Raw genomic sequence first — 20685 nt, forward strand, 5'->3', positions numbered from 1 at the left:
GATATGAGGGGAGCAGATCTGGTTTTATGGTCTACCTACACAAGAGAGTAGATGGCTAGGTAGGAAGTTAAAGGCCACAACATCAGCAGTGGTGTTCTCTGAAATGCTCCTACTGTTGCAGTGGTACAGAAGTGGTACAGCAGGTGTGGATCCAATGGCATCTGAGGAAACTTCTGGAACAGAGAGAAGAGAGGAAATTTGTACAAGAAAGATATTCTTCACCTAAGCCAATACAGAAACATGTTGCTACCACTTTTAAAGTTACAGGAGAATTTTAAATCAAAGGCAGATGCAGAAGAGCACTCTATTCAGAAATACATCACCTACAGAAAGGCTCCATAATTCCAAATAAAGGCAAGTGGAAGAGGGAAGCAGAAGAGTGCCATTTAACAGGAGAGGGAAAAAATTGAAAAAAAAAAAGGCGACTAGAAGTCTTAACATATATGTATACACACACACACGGATCTGATTAAGAATATTACTATGACAGGTATATCAAACACCTGGGGGTAGGGACTGATGGGCTGCAGAACAGTAAGAGATACAAATTCCATATACAAGGGAGTGAGCCACTCATGCTCAGAGAAATAACAGATTCCCTATGAGAAACAGATTCCCAGTGGACTCACGTTCTAGGCAGAGAGAGGAAGAATGTGGTACTAGGGACCAGCCATGAGCACAACAGCGAGGGCTATATACTGAAAGAGGTTCGGAGATTGGAGAGGCTGCAAGCTGAACAATGAAAGATGTCAACTATCCATATGCGTATGTGCTGTGTAAGATATGAAGCTACACATTTAAACACATAAATAATTGCCTCACAGAGCAATTATTCAGGAAATGCACAAGAGGCAAAGCAATTCCTGACTTGGTTCTGAGGAACATGCAGGATCTGGTTCCAAACGCTGCAGAGAATCATCCTGCAACATCCCAGATATACTAAACTATAGGAGCAGCAACAGTACCTTCTCCCATCTCATATAATTGCATTTTCTTTAAGTGAGACTAAATTAAAAAAAAAAAAAAAAGCAGCAGCAGCAGCTATTTAAAAAAAAAATCCCCAAAGATATAAGCCAACAGTTAAAGTGTTTGCAAGTGGCAAAAACACTATAGTGGAGGCTCACTGAATTTCTATTTAACCTTTTTGTTATTTAATCATTCTACAAAAAGAATGAATTCTTTGACAATTTAAAGCCATGTCCATGTAGGAAAAATTTTTTTAAAAAACCAAACCAAAACCACACACACACTGTCATATTTTATGTAAGGTTATAGTGAGCAGGCCAAAAAGGGCTTTTGAGGAACATCTTGTTAAAAGGGCATAAAACCAGTTATTCTTTTCTCAGGAGTAGGAGGTCTGCCAGAAATTTATAGGACCAGTAATTAATGTGTAAATGGAGTGACCAAAGAAGAGACCACAACAGAAAAACTAAAGTAATTTTCTGCATCTATATTATCTCTTTAGGATTTACAGGTGTGACTCCGGAGGAATGGTCTCAAACTGAATTTCAGTAAAAAGCTGTAACACAAATTGAGAAAATTAACCCTGGCTAGTTACCAGCACCAGGTGGTCTTCACCCATAAGTTAAACAGAACTCAAGTATGACACAGCTGAATTGTTAACTGTAGTAACCCATTACTGAAGATAACCCTGTTCTTTTATACAGTCATGACTCATGAACCCATTGGATTTTTTGAGGAAGTTCATAAGCTCGTGGATAAGGAAGACCCCAAAAATAAAAACAGACACCAAAAGTCTTAATTAAGAAATTAAGTTGCCATAGGGGAAAATTAAAAAAAAAAAAAAGGTGCTCACATGGATAAACAAGTTTAAAAGATGAGAAAGAAAAGGTAGGAATGCACAGTCTCATGGCAGGCAGGTCACCGGTGTAGCACTTGGCCCACGCTGTTCAACATACACTGATCTTGAGGTGGGGGTGAATAAAAGAAGTGATAAGGTTGGTTGCTGATACTGAATTATTGAAGGTTTTAAAGAAACAAACTGCAGAGAGCTCCAGACAGACCTCATGATACTGGTAGCCTCATGACTGCCTGGTGAAAAAATGGCAGATGAAATTCAGTGTTAAGTATAAAACAACGAAAATGAGAAAAAGTCCCATACTGCATTCACTGTGATTGAATCTGAACTGTCTACCACTGGACATCATAGCGTTAATAACTATGAAAATGTCAACTCAGTCATTAAAAATAGCCAAAAACCCCAAACAAGTATCAGAAGTCATTACAGAGAACAACAAATTACTGTCCCACCATACGGATCACTGCACATTCACCTCCTGATAAGATGCGAATACAAGGGTACATTTCTGATTTCCCCTAACCTGAGAAGTCAGAGCAGAATAAGAAAAGGTTCAAGAAGGGCAACAAAGACGACCAAACTTCTGGAATGGCTTCCACACATAGGACAATGAAAAGAGCTGCAACTCTTTGACCAGAGGAGAGGACAACCAAGAAGATCTATGAAACCAGAAGTAGCATGGCAAAGGTAAACAGGTAGGGTTGTTCATTGAGTGAAGAAGTCCCTTCCAAAGGGACAATACACAGTTCCACTGTAAAACTTACTTCCATAGGATGTGGTGAATGCCATGAGTTTACAGGGGTTCAAATGCAATTATGAAAATTAGTGGAAGTAAACCTCATTAATGGCTACTGAACACAAGGACATTACATGCAAGTGACAAGCTTACTGAGGAAGCATACTAGGAAATTATGACTACGTGCTTGTTCTGTGCTTCAGTCCTTCCTTAAGCATCCACTGTTGACCACCATCAGAGGTAGGCAAGATAATAAAGCTAAACAGACCTTTGATCTGGCCAAATGCAGTTTTTCTTGCTGCCTTCACACTTTGTTGAAAAACTCCAACTTTGATTCAAAGATCAGTGGTGAGAGGGTGACGCAGCAAGTGAAAGCGCACGTGTACACACAAGCTGAGATGGTAGCTGGAAACTCTGTCAAAGCTTTCCAAGTCCGATGATACCATGCTGAAGCAGCCAGTACTAATTACTCTGCCAATTCTGCTAGTGGCATGGATGAGGTCATTTCATTCCAAAAATATGCAGTCACGTTACACTCAACCATGCTCGAGAAGCAGCGGGTCATCCTTCAACGCAGCATATATACACACTTCCAGCAGCAACCACTCCTACACATCTGTACCGAGAGACTCCCCGTGCTCAGGAACGCTCTTTGGAGCACCCCTTGGGAAGAGAACACCAGCTCCTCTTTAAAACATATTTGTTGGGAACAGCTATGCCTTCTGGGGTTACATAGATGAATATTATTTCTGGCCTTTTCCTCTGTACATAATGTAGATGAAGCACACTGCCACAGACAAAAACATCATACAGGGTAGACCACCTTTTTGTTTCTGTCTTGAATATCGCCAACGGGCTTTTTAAAAGAGTAGGAGGGCTAAAATTGCCTAAAAGTAAAGGTAGAGACAAATGAAGAACAGCCACTCTAATCAGTATTGCCCACACTCTGCATTTCTTAATGGAATGTTTAGGAAATAATTTTGTAACCTTAAGGACATCTCACCAGCACACAGACTTGTGAGACAGCGCCTAATAGACAGACCTGGGATACCAGTCCTGTCATCATCAGCATATCTAATTATGCAGCTTAGTTTCCTAGAACCAAATAAGTGTTTTTAGAATTTACTGTGCCACAGCCACAGGTGTCATCGCAGAAAAAATAAATAGTTCTTTCCTAGCTTTACCAAGGGTGTATCAGTGGCTTGGCAAATACTTCTGTACTGGCTCAATTCCTCTTATAATGATCCAAGTGGGTTTGATATAAGCAACTTAGACATTCTTTGGAAAAAATGAAGGCAGAGTATTGTAATCCTGTGTATTCTATATATACCCCCCAAAACACCCACATTGTGGTTGTACAGAAAAAATCTTCTAATTATGCTGAGTTTTCACAATAATTTTCATTATTCCCAACAACAGCAGCATTCAAAGAGAAAAATTAGCCAATTTAAAAAGAAAACAAAAACCAACCCCACATTATTCTCACGACTGCCTCTGGGTGCTAGCAACACCACGTGCGGGAGAACATGTCCTCATTCCAGAGTGGTGGGGGACATGGGTGTTCTCTTCTTTTGACTCTTCCTAGAAGACTTCTGGTGAAATAGTTCTGCACGGATGACAAAAACATTTGGTCTACAGACTTGGCTGTCCCGTTTTCTCAGCTTGGAAGGAACTGGAATAAATAAGAATCCTCTTCTGAAGTACTCCATTTCATGTTCACGCACTGGCCCATCATTGTTATCTTAACAATATTTTTAACAATAAATTTATTTTTTTTTTAAAACCAGAATAATTCTCTCTCATCTCCCTCTGCCATCTAGCCAAGGCAAAAATGTAACAAAAATCGGAATAACCTCCCAGCAGAGATCTACAAAAAATAAAAATGCACCATCTCGGTAGAAAATGTTGAACGACTGAAAAGGTTTTTGCATAGTATGTTTTCTGATCTACTTTTTGCAAAACCATATCTGAACTTCTAACTATGTCAGAATTGTGTGTTCTCTCATTGCTAAACCCAATGAGAAGAAAAATGTGGGTTTTTTTGGTTCACGATGGCACATTAAAAGCACCAGCAGATATTTTTGCCAGGACTCCAAGACTGCACTGTAAAGCTTCACCCTTATCATACCCCACAAAATACTGGTTATTTCAAGATCAAGTGTTTTAAACAAAACCAGCATCCCAGATGGCTGTCACCTGGCTGCATCCCAAGATTTTACAGTCACGGAAGCAAAATGCTGTACTGAGTGAGACCGATGCACAGAAGAACAGGAGGCAGGCTGGGATGCTGCGATGGGCACCTCTCAGCTCTGTCTTTCACAGATATGCGAAGCCCCACAATGAGATCCTCAACGCTGTTCCACCTACTCAGGCTCTGGTTCCTGCTGAAAGAAACTGCCTTTGCGCAGGCTGAACGAGGTTTATGAATAAAGACAGCTTCTGGCAGACTGTAGCAGAGGAGGAGCTTGGGAGTAAGGGCTTGGGAGCTCATTTGCCTTGTAACTTACAGAGCACAATGTGGGAACATACTAGAAAATAATTAAGACAACTAAATTAGGTTAGACACACTGTACGTTTCAGACTAATCCAAAATTAGAAGGCAAGATTTAAATCAGACAATTCTTCTCAGAGTAGGGGAAGGAGCGAATAAGCAAGAAACCAATTTCCAGTTGCTAATCCAGCGCAGCCCGGGGTTTGGAACCTCAGACATTTCCAAGCAATTACGTGTTCCCTTGTTTATTCTGGGTCATTTGGAGCGGGTCATACATCTGCATGTTGATAACCCGCAGGGGACGCTCCGGTAACTCATGCAAGCTTGCGATTTTCTGCTGTGTACAGCTTTCTATCCTCGCAGTGTCACTGTGTCCAGACAACTGGACACTGAAGTTGTACCTGCCCGAGGCACCACCTCAGGTAAAGGAGTAACGTACCGCGCGACTAGCCGCAGGTGTGAGAAAAACACACCGAGTTGAATACATGACTTCGGGAAGCCGAAGAGCTCTCAGGGCAGCTGGCAGGATGGATGGCATGAAAGCGGACAAGAATAGACAAGTAACTGCTGGTATAGATCAGATATATGCAGTTAGAGCACTGTATGATGTATTAAATTCTCTCTTTCTCCACAAGCTACTGATTTACCATTATTTATATAGAAAAAAAAAATGCCAGGACATTATCAGACGTATATACTCCGTTTCGCGGCCCCCACAGTCACCAAGCCCGCATGTTGCGGGGGAGGCCAGCTCGCCGCGCCCACCCAGCGGCACGGAGCGCGGCGGCCGGGGCGGGGCGGGGCGGGGCGGGCGGCGGGACCGCGGCGGGGCCGGCGCAGCGCGACGCAACAGAGGAGAGCGCAGCACAGCAGCGCCCCCTGGCGGCGGCCCGGCACCCCGCCCCCGGCAGCCGCGGGGTGAGCGCGAGATGGGGCAGCGAAGCTGCGGCAAGTCAGGGCCGAGTCGGGAGCCCGGGGCCTGGCTGCCCGGGGCCTGGCTGTCCGTGGCAGCTTGCAGGGATTTCACGCAAAGGGGGCGGCTTTCAGACAAGGAGACAAAGAGGTGCAGCTGTAGGACTGATCCTCCGCTTCTCCCCAACGGGCGGTGAATCACAGCGGGCAGCAAACGCACGTTCATGCAGTAACCAGGTGGCACTTTCACTGCTCTGAAGGCACGAGAAGTCCCACGGGAAAGCAGCACAGAACTGACTGACTGCAGGACCTGATCTAGTGAGGTAGCATGTGATCAGACTGTTCACGGGAACCGAGCCCATTAAACCAAAACCCAGGCGTTTTCAAGACTAATGCCTTATGGAGGCCTAATGGTAACACAGAGCTCATTTGGCAGGTAAAATACAGAGACTTTGGCTCTCAATGTGAATGAGCGTTACTTATGGGTTTTACAGTGCCACAGGAAGAATGAAGGATCCTTCCGATTATCCCAAAAGGGATTAATCGAGGAGCAGTAACATCTGCAGGGATTTCGAACCACCACCACCACCTCCGTACGATTCAGAACAGAGGATCTGAACGGCAAGTTACATTCCCACTACAGTTTAAAACCTGGGTGTGAAGGCTGTCCTTTGATACTGACCAATTTTAGATCTGATCTTTGTCCAGGATGAAGGTAATTCCCAACAGCCCTACAAGCGGAGAGAGCAGATGTGCCGCTGCCCACCTCCTTGCCTGTGCGAACGCCGCTAACTGCGGGTACAGCTCGGGCCGGGAAGGCGCTCAGCGGGTTGCTCAGCCCACAGGGAGGGGATGGGATGGGCCGTACTAACCAGAAGTTGCAGAGAAGCTGCGCCACAAAAGCCAGCCCAGGAGAAGAAGTGCAGCTTCAGCAACAATCACCCACATCGCGTCAGCAAAGAAGATTCAGAAGGCAATACAAGCAAGTGATTTCACTGACATCCAAAGGCCCGATGCCAATGCCCGATGGCTGGCTGCAAGCTCCAAGCACAGCCTCCCTCCACAGTCAGAGCACGTGTGTGGTCTCTCTCCCGCATCTGTTCTGGTGCCTAAATAAAGGTTGAGCTTACACTGTCACCTTCCCTTTGAACAAAGGACTCATACTGCCTCTGCCTCCCTTCCAGTTGCCTAGTTTTAAGAAGCTCGTGGAAACTTAATTATTTTTGAGACATTCCCTCCCCCCACTCCATTTGCCAAAAATGATTGAAGTCTGCCAACAGATTCAAAAGTAATTAGGGGAAGACACACACAGGCAGCGAGATTACCCCAGACACCTTTCCTTTCTAAACCAGGCTAAAACCCACAGTATTGTATTTATTAAAATAGTCCCCTGAACTCAGATTCGTGATTGCTGTACTTCTGTTATTGGCAATACGGCAGATTCTTAAAACAATTTTTGGAGGATTATATTTGGCTTCTACAAATCTGATTGATTTTACCCCTTCTAGCCGCAGGCAAGCCATTTATGAACGCTTTTCCCATCTGTTAAATGGAGATGACCTGCCTTGGATGTGATCTGTGCAAACACAAACAGTGGTTTGAAGATCTTTAAAGCATTGCTCTACATAAAAAGTAATTATTATAAATATTGCTGTAAGATTAATGCATATGCATTTTATTCTTTTTCAATGGTTGCAACTTTTTAAAAATAGAAACACAATAGAGGTCTAATCCTCAGATATATTCAAGTGTGATACACAGGAAATCATTCACTTAGCAAATCTTTCGCCAAGTTAGCTTTCTGCTGCAATTTAACTCAATACTTAGTAAAAGAGCATATTTCATTGGCCAGTTCCATTGCTTTTAAGAAGAATATCTGACAAAGAAATAATGGGCTGGAAAAAGCAGGCCTTTCTCAAACATTTCCTTCTCTGTCAGTGCTCACTGGATAAAAACGCATCTCCTTACCCCTGGAATCCATCTCAGTCATGCCACCGCATACCGAAAGGCCCGACGGAAACTCAGCCAATGCTTCCAATGCACCCAGACCCACTCACCAGCACTCTCACACGCTGCTTGTTGACCTGCAACGTGAGAAAAACCTGCCATGCTGCTGCCTGCCTTGCTGCTGCTCATGCAGGGGCGGGTGGTTGGGATGACAGCTTTATTCTTGGCACCCGTGGATATCCAGGGATGGCACGTGCGCTTCACACGAGGTGGGGAACTACAGGAGGCTATGGAAAATGAGTGCAAACCCTTTAGTCTTTGAAGAGGACAGGCAGTGCGAGAAAGGTGCTTGCGAGGACGCAAGCACTGCGGACCCTCTCACACCCCTCCCCCCCAATATACATTGGAGGATGATTTTTGAGCACAAAACCATCCTTACGTGCTCCACAACATCCAGGCAGCGGTACGAGGGGCTACTGCCTGCTTCCCCACTCCTTCCTTCCCCCCATCCCAGTCCTGTAGCAGGCCTTTGGCTTTGCCGGATGCATCCCTGCCGCTCTGCCCGCATGGGGTTGCACACTAAGTGTTAAATCAATTAATCTGTCAGCTAGGTGAAAAAAAAAAACTTGCAGATGCATTTCTCAAGTTGTCAGTCAAACAACAATCAGCTGCCAAATTGCCTCGAATAAGCAACCCAAGCAGTGTTGTCTTCTTAATTATAAAAGATTTTTATCAGCTTACCTGGATGCATTTTGGACTTCCCCCTTGTGTCCTAATTTAATTCTTTAATTATGAGGAATTAAGAGCCAGTATTTTCAATAAATGCTGAGAGGGTTGCTGTTCCCTCACGTAGACCCAGTAAGTGTTATATTACGGATTTAGCTAAGGTGCACTGTGATTGTGGCAAAGTTTTAAACTTCTAGCCAATGTTTTCTTTTCCAGCAGGCATTCATGTTGTAACTTATCAACGTCTCTTTTCATACACAAAACTACAAACTACCTACACAGATATAAAGTGTGAAATTAAAAAACAATGACCGCTTAGTGTCAATTGTGTATGTTTTACATAAAAATATAAGAATTCAAATGAGAAAAGAAGTCAGAAAAAACAACATTTAATTATAAAAGAGCTTTTTAAATTAAAAAAAGATAATGGCACTAAACCAGAAACAAAGTTATTTAAGAGATCATAGCCACAGGGCGCTTGTAATTTTATACTGAAACTGTACAGCTGTTCCTATCATCTGCACTTTGCTCCTGATTAAAATAACATCTAGAGTTCCAGTAACAAGTAATCTTTTACAGAACTATAATGTATTATGAAAACACACATCATTTTTGTATTACATGACAAAAAAACCTTATATTTATTACATTAGATTCATAAATATTTACCTAACCGTTGTACTGGTTTTCTACTCTACTCTTTACATTTAAAGAACAGGGAGTGTGGTTTGTTCTATTGACAAAAGTGATTTGTCTCACAGGGTTCACCCATAGTGGCATAGCGCTATACCACGCAGGGGTACCCAACGAGATGAGCTTCGAGGGCAGTACAGTCACATTAGAACAATTTCCTATGTTATTTATCCTGCTTTTGAGAATCCTTCAGTGCCTCCTTTCCATATGAAGACAGCCTTTGGCTTTAAAAAACAATAAATACTTAAGCCCCCAAAATTGTTCGTATGCTGTGGATAACTAATCAGTAGATGTCTCATTTTTCTAAGACCTTTCAGAGTTCTGTTTCATTGCTTAGATGTAAAATGGAGAGTTCCAGTGGTTACCTTGGGAAGAACACAGTCAGGGCCTGTATCCAAAGCTCAGCAGAAAGGTCCTTTACTCCTTTAATCGGCTTTGATCAAGTAAAAAAAAAAAATATGTAATTCAGTCCTTGATTGTATGTAGAATATTCCCTATGAGGTCAATATAATTCTGTGTGTGCACTGAAAGAAAATATTTCATTCCAAGAATATAATTTCACAGTAGTTATTTCAGGTAGTCAGCACACAGGTGTGAGCACTTAAGCACAGCTGAGCTAGTTTACAAATAAACTGGAAAGTGGTACACAAGTTAGGGAGCCCAAAGTGTTGCTGTGGGACTCGAGCTCTGGAGCTACAGTCCACAGCTCTTCGTGCTGCAACAAGCCACGTCAGACTATAATTCATTATCAGTGAATGCCATGGGGAGCTTTCAGGCCTCCCCTGCAAAGAGAAGGATTTGGACTATTCCGTTGGACTATTAATTTTTGAAGGGGTTTAGACAGCATCTATCAGTGTAAGGGAAATCGGAATGATTTCTAGCCCCGTCCAGGATAGCCCAGACATAAAGCTGATGGTAGATAATATCCAAAAAGCCTATGTGAACTCCACAGTAGACCTTTACACTGATTTTGAGTGAAAGGTTTGGTGGTTTGCTACCTTCGGAATTTAGACTACAGTTTCCTTCCACAGTTATTTTATTCTTCCTCAAAGTTTTTATTGTGCTAGTAATTGGCAGGTTTTGGCAGTTCACAAAATGCTTTGCAACCTATCAGAAGTCCAAAAAAACTGAAACCAGTTTATGTAACATGGCCGCATATCACTGCTGAAAAACCTAAATGTCTTTCTAGCGCATGACAATATTCCAGAAAGGACGCTGCCAAGAGTGGTGAGCTTTAAAAATGACTCACCTTGTCACATGGTCCTCTCTTTTTTCTTTTTTTTTTTTTTTTAAATAATCTCAAGAATACAATCAACTGGAATAAGAATAAAAAATATTTAAAAGATCTAGCAAAAAAGCTGCATAGAAAGCATTTTCACAGTTGTTTTTAAATAGTTTTCATCAAACTTTACCTAGAAAGTGAACAAAATTAGGACTTCCAAAGACAAAATCTATTGCATTGCAGTTTTTTCCTGTGAATTTCACACTTACTTGGGAAATTCATATGACTGGTTTTAGGTATTTTTAATACTGTACCATTCAGAAGTGCTGATCAGGATTTGGTTCTCCAGTGTACTAGTACTGTAAAAACCTATATGAACACACAATTCTATACAAACAGATTGTAGATCTCTAATATAAAAGAGGTTAAACATCTGTTTGAAAAATAAATTCTTCTGAAACAAGACCTACCAGGTGGGAGGTAGATTAGTGCCATTAAAATATCTAAGGTACTTATTCTCATTTCACATATGAGTGGGAAAACCGTGCTATCTCCAAAATTTTGCTGTGAGTAAAACTGAAAATTTATTGGTAATCACTGTTGGGTTTCCATCACTTTTTTTTTTTTTAAACTGGATAAGGTTCTATTAATATATATAACACAGTTGAATGTTGAAAGGACACGCTATCCCTTTGAAACATTCAGCTTTACAAAGTAAGTCCACAGGTTGTTCTTTTGCCATTAGTTGCAAGCTTAGCTCTGCCTAGATTTTATAACCCACTCAGCATTCGGGTTGAGCTGGTACAGGTCCTTCATGTAGGTATCATCATCAAGGCAGCGTTCTCCTAGAAACAGAAGAGATGTGTGGCTACATCAGTACCAAAAAAGAAAGGAAACAATTTTCAAAGTGCCTGTCACTGTTTTATTCCATTTAGGTTTTCAAGCCTTTGTGGTATTAAACAAAGGACAACGCAGCTAAAACCTGGAAGTGCTCTTACCCTTCCCATCTGTCTTGGGGAAGAAGGGGACAGAGGAAGAAGGAAGGCGAGTGGGGGCTGTGCCACCTCTGTGGCACGTTCTAGGTCAGATTCTTCACACAGGCCATGCACATGGGAGCTCTCCTCTGTGAAGGTTTAGGAAAAAAGGAGCAATGCCCTGGTCCTCTCGTGGTTAAACCCAAACACTAGGTTCACATTTGCATAGAAGCCCATTAAAATTTCAGGTTATTTTCCCCTTCTTAAATGGAAATTTTGAGCAAGGTTTGTCCTTGCTAAGAAGCCATTACTCCCTATCCTGCTCCTCTTGGCCAGCAGTTCTGCGTAGCACTTGTAATGGTTACTGTCCTAGGAGGGAAAAGTAGTACAGTGTTCTTGGTGCGTTACAAGCAATTAATTTATATCTAGTAGCTATGATGAAAATAGCATATGCTGATCCATCAAGATCTGTGTACTCTTCCCATTCCCTCACAGGCAAAGCATTATCTCACGCATTTGCAGCTCTACATCACGGCCCCTCTCCTACTCCACCGTGCAAGTGGTTGGGGTAGATGGCTCATGTGCCAGCCAGACATTTCCAGCACATACGCTCCTGAAGCAGGAGGTGAGCGGAGGTGCAACGCTGCAGCTGGCTTTGTCTATCAGCTCTTTCGACTCCCTGCGCAGAGCAGGCAAGAAGGCAAGACTCCTTGCTCATCCAGGCTTCGTTTCCATCTGCTCCCTCTCCATCCATTCTCCTTGCCAGGTGGCAGCCTGTCTTCCCTCGAGGATTTTTATCCCAACCTACATGACCTGTGCTGCTCACACAGCTGAACTAGGCCCTCTCCCCCCCACAGTGCAGGATGTTCAGGCCGTGAGAGCACAGGGACAGTGGTTTGCCATGTCCGTAACCAGTCCCGGTCATGAAGCCATGGCAGAAGTCCTGTTCGGTGCCCTGAGGCCCTATAGTGTACTGAGTACTCAAAAAATGTCTGGAGACTTCAGCAGCTCCATCTGCTAGGGGACAGGATCGCAGCATTGCACATGTTACAGTTATGAGCCTAAGTGTAAGGAGTGTACCATGAGCCTGTCAAGTCTTTGCGCTTTTGGGCTCCCTCTGCACGAGTCAGTCACATCGGGCAGAGAGAGAGAAATGGCAAAGATCAGGACAGCTGGTTTACTTTCACCTGTACAGCAAGTTAAAGTCAGGGAGTTTCTCTTATCTCAACTGAGAGTATTAATAAGAACTAGTATTGGTAAGGGCTGATTAAAGTTGAAATTGTCTGGAAGTAAAGCATTCAGACAGAGGAAACACCTAAGCTTTCTATCCTATTTCATAACAAAACAAAGCAAATCTGCAACTAGCCATGTATTTTCTCTGAGACACATACAATTTCTGTCACATGTTTAAATTGATAATAGGTTGTTCCGAGTTTCACTCGAATTCTCTTACAAAAACTTTTTTCTACCATGATTACACCTCTGTACAATAAACAAGATACTCCTCTCCTTTAAAAGAGTCTTACATCTGGGATCACAACCTGCTTTAACAGGCATACCAAATGCATGTACATATTGGATATGCAAGAGAACATATAATACATTAATCTGGCATCCAGCTATTTTAGTAACTTCTTTTTGCCATCAGACTTAGTGAAAACACTAAAACATATCTGTTGTAGGGAACATAGGGAAGTGTTATTTTTAATTTACTTTAAGTCTTTTGGTTTAGACACACACACACAAAATTGATTTAAAATAGTCATTAGGTAAAAAGGAAAAATGCTAGAAGTAGCAATCTACATACAGGATTTAAACTTGCAGAGTACAGAAGTACTGGGTATTCATGGAATTTTATAACTTCAAATAAAGTTTAACAGGTCACGGTTAGTAAGAAAAAAGTAAATTTAAGTCCAATCCAATACTGTTTTCTAGTTCTCTTTTTTTTTTTCCTGAGCATATGAAAAATACTGTGACTAGAAACTGATTCCCAATGCAAAAATACTTTTGCATTCATCAAAGAAAATTTCAGAACTGTGTTCAAAATTATCCTTTGCCGTTAACTTTGCTGATCTGCTATTTGCTTTAATCAAGAGGGTCTGGAAGACACAGAGCAGGAAAGACTAACTACTGGAAAATTTTATCGCTAGATCATCTTTCTGGTTGAGCGTTTTTTTCCCCAAAGGATCCTGCAAGCAACACTCAAATGCAGAGCATGAAGGACTGCAAGTTCACTTATTATGCCTCAATACAAAGAGATGAATAAGATGAACTTCAAGCACCTTCCTATCCAACATTTCTGTGCTTCTTCACCGTATACATGTAACAGGAACACCTGTTACAGCTGCCGTCTTCCTCTGGGAGAGATAATAAGATACTACTAATACGATGATCACACCAACATCTCTGCTTCCTTCTCCCCAACTGTGTACCTTCATGTCAGGGAGAACTGGGGACATGAATAAAAATGCAACCACAGTGAAGCCCATGGACAACATGCCAAGGAATCCTGTTCTAGCAGAAGAAGTTGTTCAGAAGCCATTCTTACCAATATTTCCTCCTATTTCATAAAGAAAAACCTCTTCTTTCTTGAGCGTTTGGACATTTCCACTGTCAGGAACAAAACACAATGAATGACTATATTGCAAAAGAGCTTGTACAATGGCCACTTAGACATGTCCGGGAGAAATCATCCTAATTAAGATCAGCAGTGTACCTGTCATAAACCTTTCATGTTTATACTCATTTACTGATACAGTAAGTGAACAAGAATACCCTTGCATGCTAGTGCAAATGAATAGTCCTGCAAGTGAGCAATACACTATAGAAAAGGTAAAATAAGATAGATGTGAAAAAACTGTGGGGTTTAGAAAAGAATTCCATTGTTACTGGCAAGTAGCCTGATATTTACCCTCTGATTTTTCTTTCACTGCTGCTGCAAAAATAAGTATTCCCCTCAAATACTTCATATTTCTGAAAAAGCCTTAGTTCGGTGGGAGAAACCACATTGTTGCTGGTTTTAATTTTGCTGCAACTAAAAGAAGTAAAAAACAGACAGTGGAAGAATGAAGTCCCTGTATTACAAAGGGATTCTATTATTCTCACTGCTTAATTGTAATAATATATGCTAAGGCACAGCCAGAAAATAACTTTCTGTCTAAAGTGTAAACCTCTAAAAACAGCATTTAGGAAAAAGCAGCTTCTTAATCTCAACTAGTGTATCATGTTATTGCTCTAGCATGAATAATTATATATGATGCACACCTGTGTTAAATTTTTTTTTTTGGTTAAGCCTATTCTGATTTCTTACTTTGCTCATATATATAAAAAATAGATGTAAAAGCTTGATTAAAACTTTTCCCTTTCTAAATGGATTTGGATGACTCAAATGTAGTTTTCCTTTTAAATCACTGCACATGCACGACATTTACACATATTTATATCCCAATACCTATACTGTTGCTATATATAAATGCATTTTTTTACAAAATATTTTCTTTCTCTTATCCTCATTCCTTTGTTTCCTAGACTTATTTTCTTGGAGTTCCCTTCTATCTTCTCCCCAGAAAGTTACTGGGGAGTATTCCTGACCCATTAGATTAAATAGCAGTTAATTTTTTACTAACAGCACTCATGTATTCCTGAAGGCTTCGTGAGCTTTAATGACATTAGAAGCATTAAGTTAATTCCTCAAGCATGTATTCTAATGGCTAAATTTGGCCAAAAAGTTCATGAACTCACCTGGACTTACAGTATTTTAAAACTTTTTTCTTGATATAATATATGAAAAGCCACTTCTTCCTAAATGATAACAAAATAAAAATGTGTTTGTACCTTTTCTGGCTGAGAAACCTGGCTACTATATCACCGGCTTTCAGTTCTTCTGTCAGCTGTATTGCCATGGAAACTTTCGAAAGATGAGGCGCTTGCACCCGTATCACTCCCTGAGGAACATCAGCCTGCAAAGCAATAACGGTGTTGGAACAAAGCTGCTAGCAGCTGGCTTTGATGAGCTTCTCAAAACACAATACAGAGTAAGTAACTTAGTACAGTGCTCTGTACTTAACTACTATCTACTACACTTTGCTGCAGAAATATAACTACACTGTAATTCAGCAAATCACATCAGACCTTCAAATCTCTTTTTAACAGCAGGGAGAACTTTAGAACAAAAGAACAGTAGTGTTTCATTATTTTTCAAAGATGTTAAGAATAACAATAACAATTACTGCTATATTAAGAACACACTTTGGTACTATAAGAAGCATATGAGATGGATATGGAAAAGACTTGCTGCAGGCATGAAAGCCAGGCAACCCCTCTGCATCACCCCCCGCTAAAACTTCCAGAAGAAACCTTTCCAGTTTCATTTAATCTGAATTTCATGCCAAAAAAAGAAATCACAAAGTATTCACGGGTCAGTCTACTTTAAGTGATTCCTCTTTTCAAATATCATTTCCTTTTAAAACAGATATTCACTACTGCAGCTTTTTCCCCCTATTTTTTATTCTCCAGAATATGTTCAGCTAGTCAACCTGCAGGTCTGACTACATAATGGATTTGTATTTTATTTCAACCCAAAAATCCTTGATGATGAATAGCAATCATATTAGTCACAGAGAAGGAGGGCTCCAAAGGACAGTTTTTCTGTTCAACTTGCAGTACATGACATTTGAAGTTACAAAAGACATAATTTATTTGTGAATAAGGTCCTAATTTCTGTTCCTGGAAATCTTGAGGTAATTTTTCGATTCGTATTACATTACCATTTACCCAGATGTATTCATTTTGATAGGAAAAGAAATGTAAGAGTCTCAGTAGTCAAGGTTGATAATGATAGTTCATTCTCTTCTTCCCCCCGCCCTATTTACTGCAATTGTAAGGCTGAACATTTCCTCCTCCATAATCAATGAACAAATCTGGGCACCTGTGAATCTAGAATAGCTTCTCTGAAACCATCGGGGTTAAACGAATCTAGAACAAGTATAAATGTGAGCAGAATCAGAAGCACAGCTTCCTGAAAAAGCTAAAGGCTCATTACTATACAAATGATGAGCTATGGTAAGTAATTTTAACCAAACAATCCTTCTATATCCAGTCTTATTATTTATTGATTTAAAAATACTAGACATAATAACTATTCATGTCTAAAGCATTAAGAATCGCCAAATTGAGAATTTGCTTCGTAGTAATCATGGAATCAAAGATTCGTACAGTTGCAATGGATCTCAAAGAGCAACTCCCTACATTTATCCCTAAATTTGTCAAATCTGTTCTTGAAGGCCTCCGCCTATGGAAACAGTGGCTGTAGCCATCTGCTAGGAAGTCAACTCCTGCTTAAAAATCTTTTGTCTCTTTCCAAACTGCTGGGATCCTGGCAAAAAGAAAGGAAACTTTTAAGGATCAAATGGTTATTTGCAGATGTCCCTAACTGGTCTTTCATCAAATTCAGCATGGTAAATTTAAATTGGTTTTTATTTTTGTATGCAATTCATACAAAAATCGTTTGTCTCAGTTGATTTTAATGGAGTTTTTCCAACCTTCAGCTGAATAACTTTTTTTTTTTTCTGGACAGCAGGCATATGATAAATTATTTAAAAAATCTGCCTGCTTTGAGTATATGAGAGAAGGAACAAGAAATGTCCACAGAGCTGTAACATTACGGTCAGAGATCAAACAGAATAATTACTTTGTTTATTCAGACAGAATCATTATTAGCTCAGCTAATGAATGCATTTTGCCACTTTAATCACCTGCATTTACACAAGAACTCATGCTCAGCTGCACAATATGTTCATGGTGCCCAGCTACAGAAAGAACAGATACTGAGCATCCCCTAGCCCATTCACTGTGCAAGTTGGTGGGGAAGAAAATGTGGCCATAAAACATCTAGAAGCAGCGTCACAGAAGGACCTGTTCTCTGCACAGCACAGTTCAAAACATCCAAGTTAGGGCTTCACATTACAACATATAAGCCAAGTACCTATAAGGTGATTGACAACATGCTGAAGGGTGGGTCACCTATACTATTTAGGTTGTGAGTCCCCTCTCCTGCCTCACAGGTCTCTCAGGATGAGGTTTACAACACTAAAACCTCTGGCTGAGTTAGGTACTTGCACACTTTAAAAACTTGAAGAGAGATATGTCCTCAGCTGATGGAAAATACACTGGCCTACAGCGTTTAGTCTGTAGCAGGCACAGCAGTCACCTCTGAGGTACTCATCTTCTTTCAAACCTTTTCTTTTCAGAAGGACTTGAATGTATGTATGACAAAAAAAACGCAGCTGCTTGGCTATAGGATCTGGAGTGGGTCTCTTCCAGATTCTCCTGTTCCATTTTGCACGACACACTTAAACATTCATCAGGCTAGATGAAGAGAGGAATGAAGTGACTATGCAGTACTTTCACTAATGACTCAGATGACGGAATATAATATATACTTATTAAATGTGTGAATGATACCAAGCAGGAATGGGGCACAAGCATTAGGAAGAACAAAACTGGAATTCAAAAGGATCTAGCTACAGGGGAGACAAAGTCTGAAAGAAATGGGATACAGTTGTTCTCTTTGAACTGCAGTGTTGCACCTAGTTTGGGACAAACAACTGTAAAACTATATAAAGAGAAATGATTTAGCAGGTAGCAATTTTTTTAGCAAATAATCTGGCAGTGGATAACAAATTCAGCAAGAGTCAGTAATGTTATACTGTGAAAATTCAAACAGGTTATGCAAACAGAACAGCTGTGGGATATGATGGTTATTCTAACCTGTATTAGATAAGCCCAGTAGCATTGTGTTGTGCTGCTAACACGACTGCTCCTTTTTTTGGAACAATTGCAACATATAAAGGAATACAATGATAGATGGTATAAACCTGGCTATGCTAATAGGTAAATTTCCAGTCCTTAGGGCATCTTTTTTTTGCCTGGCTAGAGCATTATGCACCCCAATAGCAACATAAAGACTTAATCCCTAACACAGACTTGGGGCCATAGGTATGCATAGGTATCCCGAAAAGCAATTAACCCTCATGAGCCCTCTAGTATTAACCACTCTCAGCACCATACAGAGATCTTGCTCAAAGTTCGCAGTAAATGCTACTTAACCTCTGTCTTAAAAGGGGAAATGTGTTTAATAGCGAGGCCTCATCAGAGATAAGATGAAATTTTATCCAAATGAGCTGACTGCCATGAAGAATGCAGATACTGAGGTATTTCTGGAGAGTATAGACGTAACTCAAGCTCTGTCCGTTTATGTTTAATCATGTGGGGTGCTACAGCATGTGCAAGAAAATAGCAACTTTTACTTAGTTTTTATTCAACTGCACACAAGAGAATTAACTCTCAAAAGTTTCAAACAGTTTTCACTGGAGTGGTGGTTCACCACAATCGGAGTGCCTCACTTGCCATCTAATAGTGAAATGCAGTTCAGGAACTGCACAGGAAAATCACCTCAATTTCAAATTAAGGCAGTATAAATTGAAAATCGGGGGGGGGGGGGGGAACCCACAACAAATCTTCCTTAAAGAATGAGACAATTTTTTACTTGGAAAAATGTATCAAATTGTCATTCACAATGAAGCCTTATCAATTTGTGAATATGATTTTAAGAGTAGTATGTTCTCAGGCACCCGAATTACTGAATGCTTCAAATAAGCATGAAGGATTTGTGAAAAATTCTACCATTTAATTTTGAAGGATATCCCCACAGATTTCTAGGGCTTAAAGAAAATTCTTGAATAGTAACTTTACATTTACATTTGGGTAAGAATGTATTACATGAGACTTCAGCCCTAACTCTCCAATGAATTAAAAAGGCATATTTTACTCTAAAAGACCAACAGCACCGAATTACAAAAAAATCCAATACCTGAAGTTGCAAGAGCATTGCCTATTTCAGTGTATTTGCTGTTATTTCTATGTTGAACAGGGGATGGCAGCATTAAGCGTCATCTCATCATAACTGAATTGTATTCAAAGAATCCTTTTCTTATTAGACAGCGTAAAACACATGTCAGTGTTTAATTAGCTTTATTTTAAAATTGTATGTAAGTCCTCATTCTGTGTACAGATTCCTTCATAGAAATAGATATGAAAGTAAGGCAAAGTGATGCCTGGGGAATTAATTAATTTTGGACATTAAGAGATGTGTCAAATATTGCATACAAAATGAAGCAGAAGTCTCCAGCAGATATTGTATCCAGTTGTCCAAAGGATCCAGCTATTTGCACATTCAAAAAAAAAAAAAAAAAAGGCATACTTGCAAGTTCAAACCAGGCAGATTTGAGGGATATTATAGCATATTCATTTGCCATATTCTGTTTTTTGGCCTAATAGCATAAAAAAAATGCCTTTATTAGAATCTGACCCTTTTTTGTAACAGTTTGCCATATACAGACTTGATAAGAAAAACAGAGACCATTCAGACCGATGCATTTTTACAAGCTACCACAAGATGTCTCTAATTCACCAGAATCTTCAATATGACTTCAACCCACAAGGTGGTATTTTCACACCACTTAAATATGGTATGTATTCATTATGTTACCAGAATACACATATTTGGTGTTACCTGTTTACGTATTTAAAACAACTTTGGAATCATGTATTTCAAATGCATTATAATTAAGATACTATACTGTATAGGCTAATTGAGCTTTAAAAAATTGTAATTACTAACTTCATTGAAATTGTAAATAATAAGAAATTTCAAGATACATGAAATATAGTTTTGAAAAGGCTCCATGTCAGTGGGAACAGTTCAATTAAAATATTTCTAAAGTACAGGAAAAATTCACACTGTAATACCACAGGATTTTTTTTTTCCCTCATTATAAAGAACGTGTGAAGAGTGTTACACCGAAACTTATGCCTTGACATCGCTGCTGGGTCTGGCAGAAGTCAATTACCTAATGCAGAGATACTGAACTGTAGATTATATACACAGGGGTAAGTTGGGAGTAGACACTTGGACAATAGCTGCATAAGAAGCAGTTTATCAGTTTTTTACATTTGTTTGATCCTTTGGGGTTTCTTAGGGTGGGCTGGTTGTGCATGCTCTAGCGTGCTCCACTTTACAAGGAATAGTTAAAGATTCATTAAGGCAAAGAGTTCAGTGGCTTGGAAACTCCTGAAGCAGGAAGAAGGATTAAATGCTAGCTTTGT

At 40.3% G+C, this 20685-nt stretch overlaps 1 protein-coding gene across 2 annotated transcripts in view; it reads right to left on the reverse strand.

Moving 5' to 3' along the window:
- Positions 1-9004: 9004 nt before the first annotated feature.
- The window catches only part of ARHGAP18 (Rho GTPase activating protein 18), a 68873-nt gene continuing 57192 nt past the window's right edge, over positions 9005-20685 (reverse strand). Inside the window, exons 13-15 of one of the 2 annotated variants that reach the window (XM_075145811.1) lie at positions 15355-15479; positions 14069-14130; positions 9005-11391 (exon numbers count right to left, since the gene is read on the reverse strand). In XM_075145811.1, the coding sequence (XP_075001912.1) occupies positions 11300-11391; positions 14069-14130; positions 15355-15479 (279 nt within the window). In that variant the 3' untranslated portion in view covers positions 9005-11299. The remainder of the gene's footprint in view (positions 11392-14068; positions 14131-15354; positions 15480-20685) is intronic. The other variant, XM_075145812.1, reaches the window with a different exon arrangement.

This window comes from Calonectris borealis, chromosome 3, assembly GCF_964195595.1.
Source record: "Calonectris borealis chromosome 3, bCalBor7.hap1.2, whole genome shotgun sequence".
In the NCBI taxonomy this organism is placed as follows: domain Eukaryota; kingdom Metazoa; phylum Chordata; class Aves; order Procellariiformes; family Procellariidae; genus Calonectris; species Calonectris borealis.